General features: G+C 50.2%; 5 protein-coding genes across 5 annotated transcripts; 3 read left to right on the forward strand and 2 right to left on the reverse strand.

Annotated features, from left to right (window-relative positions):
• Positions 1–1,540: 1,540 nt before the first annotated feature.
• BGZ61DRAFT_539035 (1, 4-beta cellobiohydrolase) lies at positions 1,541–3,179 on the forward strand (the record flags this gene model as incomplete). The annotated part of the gene is made up of 5 exons (XM_046254728.1): positions 1,541–1,635; positions 1,699–2,073; positions 2,132–2,379; positions 2,432–3,041; positions 3,101–3,179. 5 exons carry the CDS (start codon positions 1,541–1,543, stop codon positions 3,177–3,179), a joined length of 1,407 nt encoding a protein of 468 aa, XP_046096831.1.
• Positions 3,180–3,718: 539 nt separating this feature from the next.
• BGZ61DRAFT_499091 (uncharacterized protein) lies at positions 3,719–4,636 on the reverse strand (the record flags this gene model as incomplete). The annotated part of the gene is made up of 1 exon (XM_046251359.1): positions 3,719–4,636. One exon carries the CDS (start codon positions 4,634–4,636, stop codon positions 3,719–3,721), a length of 918 nt encoding a protein of 305 aa, XP_046096832.1.
• Positions 4,637–5,623: 987 nt separating this feature from the next.
• On the forward strand, positions 5,624–6,754 carry BGZ61DRAFT_367731 (chaperonin 10-like protein; the record flags this gene model as incomplete). Its single annotated transcript, XM_046241815.1, has 3 exons — positions 5,624–6,354; positions 6,408–6,488; positions 6,544–6,754. The coding sequence occupies 3 exons, from the start codon at positions 5,624–5,626 to the stop codon at positions 6,752–6,754; spliced, it is 1,023 nt and encodes a 340-aa protein (XP_046096833.1).
• A 332-nt stretch (positions 6,755–7,086) lies between these two features.
• Positions 7,087–7,998, reverse strand: BGZ61DRAFT_367665 (concanavalin A-like lectin/glucanase domain-containing protein; the record flags this gene model as incomplete). The annotated part of the gene is made up of 2 exons (XM_046241809.1): positions 7,087–7,167; positions 7,219–7,998. 2 exons carry the CDS (start codon positions 7,996–7,998, stop codon positions 7,087–7,089), a joined length of 861 nt encoding a protein of 286 aa, XP_046096834.1.
• Positions 7,999–10,315: 2,317 nt separating this feature from the next.
• Positions 10,316–12,055, forward strand: BGZ61DRAFT_141813 (sugar hydrolase). The gene is made up of 2 exons (XM_046237284.1): positions 10,316–11,889; positions 11,976–12,055. Exon 1 carries the CDS (start codon positions 10,354–10,356, stop codon positions 11,872–11,874), a length of 1,521 nt encoding a protein of 506 aa, XP_046096835.1. The 5' UTR covers positions 10,316–10,353; the 3' UTR covers positions 11,875–11,889; positions 11,976–12,055.
• The last annotated feature ends 252 nt before the right edge of the window (positions 12,056–12,307 follow it).

The raw sequence follows: 12,307 nt of genomic DNA on the forward strand, positions 1-12,307 counted from the left end.
CGGCACAGCAAGCTGTCTAACAAATATATCGTCTCTCGAGGCCCGGTTTACGGGTGTGTGGGTTAATGGAAGTAATTAGGAGCTTTCTGAAGCCTGCTCGCGACTCTCAAGTGAAGGAGGGACGATTCGAAACCGGGCACACAGCTCCCGTTGTTGCAGGTCACACAACTGCTGAAGTGGGTAAGACTGATAAGAAGATACTTACTAGGGTGATAAAGGAATACGGGAATGACGTTGGAATATGGGCTTTTCAAACGCCGGAGGAGCCCACCTCAGGTATAATATATATTTCTTTTAACCAAGACAACCTTGTGGACTCCTTTCACATAACTCATAAGTGCTGGTATACAACGCCCCAAGCACGTCATAGTCATGATATGCGACTATTAAACAAGTCATAAAGGTACTTCAAGCGGCGCGTATATCAACTTACGCTATTGAACGACATGGTACTGATCTTTGTTCTCCGGTAGCTATGTTAGAAAATCCCGTCAGCGATCCTCTTCAAGCTATACTTTTCCGAGTTTTAATCCAGCGATTCCCTCCGGATAATGTCTCTTCGAGTTGCCGATCATATCCTCATGGGGTTCACTTTACGGTGACGGCCGGCGACCGAAAGCGTTCCCGACGAGTCCACTGAGGCAGCTCCTTGAACGAATAGATGATTAATTGAGCCCTTTTCACTTGATTTCGGAGTTTCCTGTTTTTCGAATCCTTCGTGCTCATTATTGTAATCTGGCTTGTCTGGACATGATCTCGGCCTCCACTGGACGCCAGAGCACAATCCCACTCTCCGGCACAAGGTTCCTCGTCATCAGGCCATCAAGACCATTGTCCCGGCGGAGCCGGCTTTTCGGTCAAGGTTTCCGGGCGATTTTTGCCCCAGCGGCTTGGCGTGATGCCAATATTTTAGATGAAGCTCCGCCTTTCCTATTCGGGCACTTCATGGAAGGTAGCCTCCGAGATGAACTGTCTCAAGGTTACATCCACAAGCGGCTGCCGGCACGTGGATGTCAAGTAATATATCTCGTCCTTTATGAGAGACCTGTCTTAATTAATTCCTAGTCGGCAACGGTTCCGAACGTGCTCGCTGGACATGACGCTAAAGCGTAACGTGACGGTATTTCACTCTACCCAATGCAGCCGCCCTGTCCTCACCCGAGTTAATTAATTGCATGTTTCTACCCCTCGTTGCTCTCAGTGCTATATGCCATCGGGTTTGTTCCCCGCTAAGCCGTGGTCTCGTTGCCTTTGCCTGCCCAGGCGCCTTCCCCGATGGAGCGGCTCGGTCCTTTGCATTCGCTGTTCGTCACCACTTTAGTCATCGCGAGTTTCTAGTGTGACTTGATCCCAAGCGAGACGTGCTGAGATCCCGTGTTTCCGAAAGCTAATATGGTTCACATGAGTAGGATTCTGGGCACGTAGAGTGATATAAAACGTCTTACGGTTCTCGTTGCTTATGTGTCGGTTTCTTCCCTTCATCCTCAGCGGTCATCGATCATCGAACAACCTATCGCAAGCCCAAACTATCTGTGAAGCCATGACTGCACGCAAGCTCTTCATTGCCGCGGCCCTCAGCGGCGCGGCTTTCGCCGCTCCCATCCTTGAGGAGCGCCAATCCTGCTCCAGCCAGTGGTGCGTACTCAAAATAGAGACCACTTCAACTTCGTGATGTTTGTCCACTAACACGATACATAGGGGCCAATGTGGTGGCATCAACTGGAGTGGTGCAACTTGCTGCGAGTCTGGTTATTACTGTAGCAAGATCAACGACTACTACTTCCAGTGCCTGGCTGGATCTGGTCCCGGTTCTACGACCAGCTCCCTTGCCGTTTCTACCACCACAAAATGGACTACCACCGTCTCTGCAACAAGCACCAAAACCTCTACCACGGCTCCTCCCCCGACTGGCACCGGCGCGGGAAGCTACTCTGGCAACCCCTATTCCGGCGTCAATCTGTGGGCCAACAACTACTACCGCTCTGAGGTTAGCAGCCTGGCAGTCCCCAAGCTCAGCGGTGCCATGGCCACTGCTGCCGCCAAGGTCGCAGACGTTCCCTCCTTCCAATGGATGTGAGTTTCACGTTTCTCGGAATGAGATATGAGGAGTTTCAATTGACAAGTCTGTAAGGGACTCTTTTGACCACATCTCCCTGATGCAAGACACCCTTGTCGACATCAGAGCGGCCAACAAAGCTGGTGGTAACTACGCCGGCCAGTTTGTTGTTTATGATCTCCCTGAGCGCGACTGCGCTGCTGCGGCTTCCAACGGCGAGTACTCCCTCGACAATGACGGTGCCAACAAATACAAGAACTACATCAACACGATCAAGACGATCCTCCAGTCGTACTCAGACATCCGTATCATCCTCGTCATTGGTGAGTCAAGTATATTTCGACACATGCGAACTGTTTAATCTGACATCCATAGAACCTGACTCCTTGGCCAACCTGGTCACCAACATGAATGTTGCCAAGTGCTCCAAAGCCCACGACGCTTACTTGACCCTCACCAACTACGCCGTCACCACGCTCAACCTTCCCAATGTGGCCATGTATCTTGATGCCGGCCATGCTGGATGGCTTGGATGGCCTGCTAACCAGGGACCTGCCGCTCAGCTGTACGCGGGTATCTACAAGGATGCTGGCAAACCCGCCGCGCTCCGTGGTCTCGCAACCAACGTCGCAAACTACAACGCCTGGAGCCTCAGCAGCGCCCCCAGCTACACTCAGGGCAACTCCATCTATGATGAGAAGTCCTATATCCACGCCATGAGCCCTCTTCTGGCGCAGAACGGTTGGCCTGGCGTACAATTCATCACTGACCAGGGCCGTTCCGGCAAGCAGCCCACCGGCCAAGCTCAGTGGGGTGACTGGTGCAACGCCAAGGGCACTGGCTTCGGCACTCGTCCCTCTGCCAACACCGGCGACAGTCTTCTGGATGCCTTCGTCTGGATCAAGCCTGGCGGCGAGTCTGACGGAACTTCTGACACCAGTGCCACTCGCTACGACTACCACTGCGGCTATTCTGATGCTCTCCAGTGAGTTATACCCCGCTTTACTCTTCCCAGAAATGATTCTAATAATTTCTTCTTTCCAGGCCGGCACCTGAAGCGGGAACGTGGTTCCAGGCTTACTTCGAGCAGCTCCTTACTAACGCCAACCCTTCATTCTTGTAATCGACCAGGTAGTGATTGTGGGGTGTGTCTTAAACTTCTTGTACTTAGTTATCTCGACCTTGCCAAATATTGATTGATGGACCAAAACTAAATAGTATCCAAATACAAACGATGGGAGCAAAACTTTGGCTTGTACCTAGCGCCTGACGATAGAGCCGCTCATAAACCGTCGTGTTGCCCCTTTGCCGTTGTACGAAACCCTCAATTAGCGCGAACCTGTCAAATGGTGATATGAACCAAAAAAAAAGGCCTGTGGATTTAATTAAGAGTCTCATCGACTTCTAATATTACTAAAAATATCTCACCTCCACTACGTGGCCAGTGTCTTATTTTAAGCACTCCCCTTTCGACCTCAGTCTCAACCTCGCTTGCATACGTATCTATCATTACATCAAATGCGTTATCGGAGCGTTACATATCAGATGAGGGGGGGGAAACAGCAATCCGGAAGTAGGAGAGACCATCGCTCAGCTTCATTATTTATCACAGCTAAGTATTTCTCTGCTGTGAAGTCCACAACAAGGGCGTAATAGCTACCTTTACAACCCCTTCACGGCATCAAGAGCTACCTTGACCACTTCATCGATCGACTTCTTCGGTAGGCCTAATAGGTCATTCATAATCTCGCCCTCCTTCTCCAGATGACCACCGAACTTCCCAGTCACAAATCCAGTCTCGATCAAGTCGTAAATCGCAAAGTGGTCTCCAGAGGCTACCGCTGACTGCTTCTGCTTGATAAAATCCAAAGTGTTGACAGTTTCGGTTGTGAATTTCTCGTTACCAATGCGCTCAATGGCCGCAAGAAGCATCTTCTGCGTAATTGCAAAATCGCTCAACCACACAATTCCGTTTTTCGTTTCTTCCCATTTCTTGGTCAAAGCATTGACGAGAGCGAGAGCCGTATTCTCTTCAGTCGTTGCACTAAACCATCCCTCGCCGTCATCCCAAAAGACAAATCTCTTCTCCTTGATGTGCATTCCCAAGAAATCGTGTAGTGCACTCCAGCGAAGCCACATTCCGCAAGCGATACTCATCCATTCCAACCCAAGTGACTCTTTGGAGCGAAGATAGTCTTGAATCTCGCCCTTCTCTCGGAAAACGGGGTTGAGTGCTCGTGCTTCAGGCTTGTTATTGTTGAGGCCATACTCTGAAGCGACATATCGCTTCACTTTAGCAGCTACAGCCCCGTCGATAAAGCGGAGCTGATCACCAACTGCAAGTGATGTCACGCAGTTGATGATGGCATCCTGGCCGCTAAATGCAGAGACGAGCGCTTCAAGGGGGTAGGAGTCATTAATGGTGATGATGTTGATTTTTGGCGAAAGCTTGTGCTTGGAAGACGAACGCTGCAGAGCGGTGACAGTGAATGAGGGTTCAGCGAGCAGCGCTTGTATGACGACAGAACCGATAGAACCAGTAGCTCCTACGATGAGAATGTTCTTGAAGGGGGAGGCCATTGTATACTTTGGGCGAAGGAATGTTTTTGGTGGCTGGGCGTATGGTAAGATGATACGTTGATATTGACAAGAAGCGTGAGCTAGAGCCAACGAGTGATATTGGTGATGGTTTCTTTTCTTTCCGGGCTAAGGCAGGCTTTAATATTCTACTTCCTCGTCTGGTGCTCCATAATCGCCATCTGCATGATTCTACGACGAAGCATCGAACGACACGATAAATCCCGTCTTCGTATTGGCTGATTACATCCGCTTGAAGAGATACGACTAACAATGTAGCATCGGCATCCCGAGATGCGGTGATCCACTTTTGATCGCAACTGGTTCCACAATTGCCCGCTGCTGTTATGCATCATGCCCGCACCTTCAGATGCGGTCAAATGCGGCTGACTGTGGCGTCATGATGGCTTCAATCGCGCTAAGTGAGGCCCTCTTCGGGGGAATGAAGTAATAATTCCGCCTCTTGGCCTCTACGTGCTCTCAGCTGCGCCTGTGGTTGGCTCAACGAGGTACAGTTTGGCCTGTAGCGTGACGATTGCGCAACCGAAGCCAAGTGGCAAGAAGAATAACTAATCATTATGCAAACGTCCCAACGCTACCATCGGCGAGGATGCCTACTTTGAAGAGTGCGGACTTCGGCCCGGGTCGCCTTTCTCACTAAAGTTCCCATGATTGACCACGAATTCGAATTAGACGGTTTTCGTGCAACCGCCACCCTATACCAACACTAACAGGTGGCGTTCTAGAACGCCGAGATGTGACAGCTACGCCCGTAAGAGCGACTCTGATGGTACTGGGCATATGCGGAGAACAGATTACGTTGCATGAATTCACTCTCTTATATTTAGAACAGAGATGACAAAGAAGGCGGGAGAAAGATAAATAGCTTCCATGTGTGCCACCAAAACAACATTACCTTCCTTCTCTTTCACATCAAGCCAAACAACCATCTTGGATACCACGCGCTCAAAATCTCAACACACCTTTGCAATGTCTGCCAACGACTTCACAGGAAAAGACTACACGGTCTACCGCTCCAAAAGCGGAGTTGCTTCCTCGTCCACTTCGAAAATCCCATCTCTTGGACCTCACGATGTCCTCATTCGAATCACCCATACCGGAGTGTGCCACACCGATGTACTCTTCTGTCAGTCCGGTGCACCTCTTGCCTTGGGCCATGAGGGTGTTGGAATTGTAGAGGCCATTGGTTCTCTTGTCACTGAATTCAAGGTTGGTGACCGGGCTGGCGGTGGCTTCCACAGAGATGCATGCGGTCATTGCAAGTACTGCTTGTCTGGAAGAGACATCTATTGCTACCAAAGAGTCATCTTTGGCGAGGGAGACTTTGACAACGGTACTTTTGGAGAGTACTACCTAGGCAAAGAGACCTTTCTACACAGGATTCCCGACAGCATGGCGAGCGAGCATGCGGCACCACTTCAGTGCGCTGGTGCGACGGTTTATACCGCCCTGAAGGAAACTGTCACTTCGGATAAGAGAGTGGGAATCCTTGGGATTGGTGGTCTCGGGCACTTGGCAATTCAATATGCGGCCAAGATGGGCGCTGCAGTTGTCGTGTACAGCACAACCGAGAGCAAGGAGCATGAGGCTCGGGAGTTTGGTGCCACTGAATTTTATCTTCTCGGTGAAATGTTTGAGAAGAAAACGGCGCCGATCGATGTTCTTGTTGTTGCTGGCACCAAGTACCCAGACTGGGAGAAGTAAGTACCTAACTCATCTGTCCGACTCGAAATATGCTAATACAAAGATACAGGGTCATGGACAAGGACTTTCTCGCCAGAGATGGTGTTATCGTGCCTCTTGCAGCACCAGTCCAAGGACCACTAACTTTGCCGTATGTTGCAGCCCTAAGTCCTCTTCAAAGTATTTCTCTCTAACTTCATCATTAGCGCCCAAGCAATGTTCTTCCAAGGATTCCATGTGCATTCCAGCCTCGTTGGCTCGCGGGGTGTTCACGACGAGATGCTCCAGTTTTCCGCTCGTCACGGCATCAAACCTCTGGTTCAGGTGTTTAAACATGAAGGGGCTTCTAGTGTTCAAAAGGTTTTCGAGAACTTGGAGCAAAACAAAGTGCGATATCGAGCTGTCCTGGAGATGTAGCCGAGGGCATGAGATATCAGATTCAGTTCGACAATTCTTGAAATCAGCCATAGTGTGCTTGGGTGATGAATTAAATATTTCAGCTGAACTTGTCGGACGCCTATGTTACAGTAGTGGTGTCCATATTGAAACCATAGGTGTGGCACAAGCTAGTTCGATGACATCCCTCCATAGGCATTCGGTATTTCTAGTAGGGCAACTTAAAGTTAGATGCGCTTCCAGGTGAATAGCAGCCGTCCTCAAAAGGCCGTGTACCCATTCCAGCATTTATGTACTTCGAATGAGACGAGAAAAAAACGACTGCAGCGCTTCCTCCCCCTTCTGAACAAAGCCTAGCTGTGGTAATGAGCGACATATGCGATTTCCATCATGCTCCCGTAGCCGTCTGCGGTGTTGGCGTTTGGGTATCCTGGCTACCAGCTGGTTAGCTCTCATCCCATGGCAGAGACATCTCGACAACTTACCCAAGTGCCACCCACGGCAACGTTCAGAATGAAGTACATGGGACTGTGGCACAGAGTGCCCCAAACCCTCTCATTGTTGATCCTGGAGCCAGAGATCTGGTGGAATTGTTGGCCATCCATATACCACGTGATGGTCTCCTGTGTCCAGCTGCTTTTCGTGCGATCAAAGTCTATCCTCCAAGTGTGCCAACTCTGATCCGGGATACCAATACTCCCTCCAATACCATTGCCTTCATTACAGATACCTCCAGGGTAAACATCGCAATGAGCAGTTCCGTAGCCAGTCAGCAGTCCATTCACACTTTCCATTATGTCGAGCTCACCGCACGCAGGCCAGCTTCCGCCGGTGCGGAGAGCATTGCCGAGCATCCAGAACGCGGGCCAGATGCCTTGCTTGTTCGCGATTGGATTTGTGCCAAACCGGATAAGAGCTTCGGCTCTAGTAATCTTTCCTGACGAAGGGGTAAATACGTAGCTGCTCTCAACGCGACCAGAAGTCCAGCCAGTAACGACTGAAGTGTCACGCCATGGAACCAGCTGAAGCGTCTCACCGCCGCTGCGTTGGAGGTTGCGACTAGATCGAGTGTAAACTTCGAGCTCGGCGTTGACATTCAGATAACCCTCGATGATGTTCCAATTACTGGCATCTGGGAGGGTGCCCGCTGCACCGACGAAGTTAGACTGCCAAATCCTGCTGAGGCCACTGTATGCAGGGGCATTCCAGGCAACGGCAGTACCCAGTAGGCACAACAAATGAATAAGGGTGTTCTTGAGAACCATGTTGAGAGGCATAAATGTAGTAGCTCAAACACTACCAGGAATGTGTGGATAAGAAACGCTTTGTGAAGCTTGATTATCCTTCCACCCCGATTATGAGAATTTTCAAAACGGGATGGGTCATATAGTGTCTTCAAGATGGTTCAGGTAGCCGTACACGTGCATTGAGTGGTTCAGTAAAACGCCGCGACATCACATATGTTCAAGTCAGTAGACCATGTCTGGGCGGCCTCATGAACAAGCCATTATCGCCTTTTCCCCGTGATGGCGTCATCCCTAAGTTGGTGGGTCGTGATTTGACAGGCATCTTGAGAATGGTTGCAATGAGTTTGAAACGGTGTTTCTTAATTTAATATTGCTTCCGGGTTTTATCCCCGAAAGAGCAATGATGAGGGAGGTCGTCGACGCGCCATGCTTTTGACTATAACAAAGGAATTTAATTTCGGGAGCGTTTCCTATTTGAGCTTCATGAATGATCGAGGATCGTGACCGAGGGTTACATCGGAGATGGTCAATGACGCTAAGTTTTGCGCCCGGCCTTGATTGCGAAGCAACTGACCCAGATTATCGTGATGTATTGCTAGGTTGGGATAAAAGGGTTGAGCTAGGCCTATGGGAATTTTCCCTGTTCCATAGAATGAAATTCCTACCTAAAAGTGTTTAAATCCAGGGTAAAGAATAGCCGCACAGGCTCATCAAACCTGAGAGGCTCTGTAGAGAATCTCAAGATAGCAGCTTTCTAAGAGTGATTGGTTGCATTGTTTTAGGCGCATCAAGGCGTGGCCACCTTCCAATCTGGATCACAGGCAACCACCATTTTCCGAGACATCGCTCCATGTGACTTAATCGGGCCAACCCTTTTGCGACCTTGAATCATAATGATCTGCTCGTAGGCCCGATTATTCGTATCACGAGTCCTAAGCAGAAATGATATCTTGTATCTCGGTAGCCAGAGCACATTCGTGACAACGCGACCGCGGTGCCGGGGACGACTAACTGATTGGCTTCGAGTATTCCATTTCATTTTGACAGGCGCCTAATATCAGTGTGGACAGATTGAACAAGACCGAGAAGAGCTTGGAAGGGAGAGATCCGAATGTGGTTGCACGTTACCAAACAAGCCATCCCATCTGTGAACCACTGCCCATGATATCGCTAACGATAGCGGTGGGTGCCGTCACGTTCTGCAAGGCAGCGAAAGAGAGCCTTGGGCGTATCCAAGAAACCCACAAGTCAGCCATTACTGCCAGCAACATCGGTACTCTGTTGCATCCGTCGCGGGAAACTCGATCGTGGGCACACGATTCGATGGAGCGTAGATACTGAATCTAAGTAACGTCTTGATCTCGCACGTCCTCAGCCCTCTTCTTTCCTCGAGAGTGGTTTGAGTCAACCCCAACTCCTCTGTCTCTGACCAGGGCACCTGCTTATCAGAGGATTATGCAAATCTAGCCATTACTCTGCCGCAAGAGGGTTAATCCCATGCCATCCAAATATTACGAGGACCAAAACAAGAGAAAAGACAAACTTATGCTTACGAGAAGGACGGTACGTGCCCATCTTTGAGACAAGTGTGGAGCTGTTCCGTGCAATGCCCCACAGGCTGACCAGCTGAAAAATCAGCCGCATCAAAATCTCCGGTCCCAGCATGCATCATCACAAACTATTTTTCACATGAGATTTGAGCAACTGGCACTTTCATCAGTGCTAATGTAACTCGTCGCTTGTCGCATTTTGGGATTAACATCGCATTTTCGGAACAATCTTACCGGTCAGGGTCATCAAGAGCCGCAGGGTCATCAGGGCCAATCCGCTTCATTACTATAAAAGCTAGAGATTTAATAGTCAGAGTTGTCATCAATATAATAAAACCTGGCTATTCTGTACATTGGGCTATGCTAATAGACAAGAAGGTGTTGGATCCGATACAGTTAATGTCATCAAATAGAGAGTGTTCACAGCAGTGGTGATACTAGTGAGGATCCCTTGGGCTTGGATTGACCGGGCCGGTCAGAGAGGGGTTTTCTGATGCCCACTTCCGACTAATGGCATGATATCAGACTATCAGAGGTTTTGTAATACAGGGTCATCTTCAAGCAGAAGGAAAGAGTGAGGATTGTACTTCTGCCGGTTGTAACCGCTCAGCCTCAACTTGGGCCGTGAGACTGGCTGCCTAAGCTATAGCAACGTTACAATTGCAGCTTGGGGTAATGTTCATAGGCATCCTTCCCCTCAGAACATAAAATTTGCATCTGCCTACAATTATTATAATTCCCCCATCTGCTCCCTTGATATCTACATTTCTATTCACACTATCTATCTGGCGCCGCTACACGATTCTTCACGAAATCTACCAAGATGATTCCTCAACCCAAATCTGTTGTCGAAGGGAATGGAGTTGTTCAAGTCACTGAGCCAGAGCCTGTCAGCTCCATCGATGCATTGTTGCCTCGGGAGGGCTACATTCTCGACGTAGGCAGCTCTGGGGACGGCGTCGTGCGTGTAACGGGCGGCTCTTCAGAAGGCATTTTCTACGGCATGCAGACATTCAAGCAGCTCCTACCGCCTACATTCCTCCGCCAAAGCAGCGACATCTCCGAAGACCCGTGGGAAGTACCCGTACAACGCATCAGCGACGCTCCACGTTTCGCCTGGCGAGGAGTCATGCTAGATGTAGCACGCCACTTCATGCCACTACCTGATCTACTACGCTTTATCGACCTAGCCGCCTTTCACAAACTCAATGTGCTACACTTGCATCTCACCGACGACCAAGGTTGGCGGCTGCCTGTCGACAAGTGGCCGCGCCTGACAGAGGTGGCATGCTGGAGGAAAAGAACGATGCTCGGCGCGGTGCATCACGACAAATACGAAGAAAGGCCTCACGGCGGGTTTTACTCCAAGGCGGATCTGCAGCAGGTTGTAGCGTTTGCAACGAAGAGGCACATCACAGTAGTGCCAGAGATTGACATGCCCGGACACATGCAAGCTGCCATCGCAGCGTATCCGGAGCTTGGCAATGGGACGAGGGTAGAGGTGATGGAGTCATGGGGCATCTCTAAACACGTCCTGAATATGTCGGATAAGACATTGGACTTCTGCAGAGACGTTCTCGATGCTGCCCACGACATTTTCCCGGGTCAGTACATTGGTATTGGAGGGGATGAATGTCCCCATGACGAGTGGAAGGCGAGTCCAGACGTGCAAGCTCGGATGAAGCGCCTGGGTTTGCCTGACGAGAGTGCTCTGCATGGATGGTTCGTCGGCCAAATGGCAGATCATCTGCGATCTCTTGGCCGCCGTGCTTATGGATGGGATGAGATCCTAGCTGGCGGAGAGCGAACCCCTGGCGACGTACTGATAGCTGCCTGGCGGGGGATCGAGCCGACCAAGATTGCGGCCCAGCGCGGCTTTGAAGTCGTCGCATGCCCAGATGTTGCCGCCTATCTGGACTTCCGTCAGTCGGAGGAAGAAGACGAGCCCACGCCGGTTGGCACAGTGCTCACGGTAGATGATGTGTACGCCTTTGAGCCAGTTCCAGTGGGACTGACAGAAGACGAGAGGACAAAAGTCATCGGAGCCCAGGCGAACGTCTGGACTGAGCACATGGAAAGTGCCCGGAGGGTAGACTACATGGCTTATCCGAGGCTATGTGCCTTCTCTGAAGTGGCATGGGGGAAACCGCCAGATGACAGCTCGGTCGAGAACTTCAATGCCCGGCTGAAAATTCATACAGCCCGTTTGGATGCGCTCGGTGTTAACTATCGGCGACTTAGTGGTCCGCGGCCATGGGACGCTCGTCCGGATGCTCTTGGAAAACCAAAAACCATGGAAGCTCGTATTGCCAAGCAGGCCAAGTTTATAGCTGACTTGAAATAGCCCGCTTTACTTAAAGTATGTCTTCTTAACGCTCTGCCCGAGGTATCGCTGCTGGGAACGCATACCAGAGGCTCATTTGAATACATCTAACATCATTATAGGCAGCGGGCAACGGATGACGGAGAGGACAGGCGACGCTGGTATCGGCTGAACCGAGCTGAGACTCTCGCATGCGGTCCCGGAAATTCCCTTGGTCTATAGCGTCTCGATATGGTTACAAAATTTCACCCCTAGGGGAATTCCAACACTTTCCAAGCCGCTGCTAAGGAGGCGGGTTAACTTGACCTCAATCTTGACTTGGAAGGTACTTTACTATCCCATTTAACTGATAAAGTAATTCCTTTTAATTTAGCAAAAATTCCTTGTCATGAGTCAAACTGTGTGTACCTCGTTTAAATCTACTATATTCGACCCTATACTATCAAGCTGCATT

Source organism: Ilyonectria robusta (assembly GCF_021365365.1).
Source record: "Ilyonectria robusta strain PMI_751 chromosome Unknown BGZ61scaffold_32, whole genome shotgun sequence".
Taxonomy (NCBI): Eukaryota; Fungi; Ascomycota; class Sordariomycetes; order Hypocreales; family Nectriaceae; genus Ilyonectria; species Ilyonectria robusta.

Excerpts from the sequence above, each read along its gene's own strand:
- BGZ61DRAFT_141813 (XM_046237284.1), top strand. The coding sequence starts at position 10,354 with ATGATTCCTCAACCCAAATCTGTTGTCGAAGGGAATGGAGTTGTTCAA.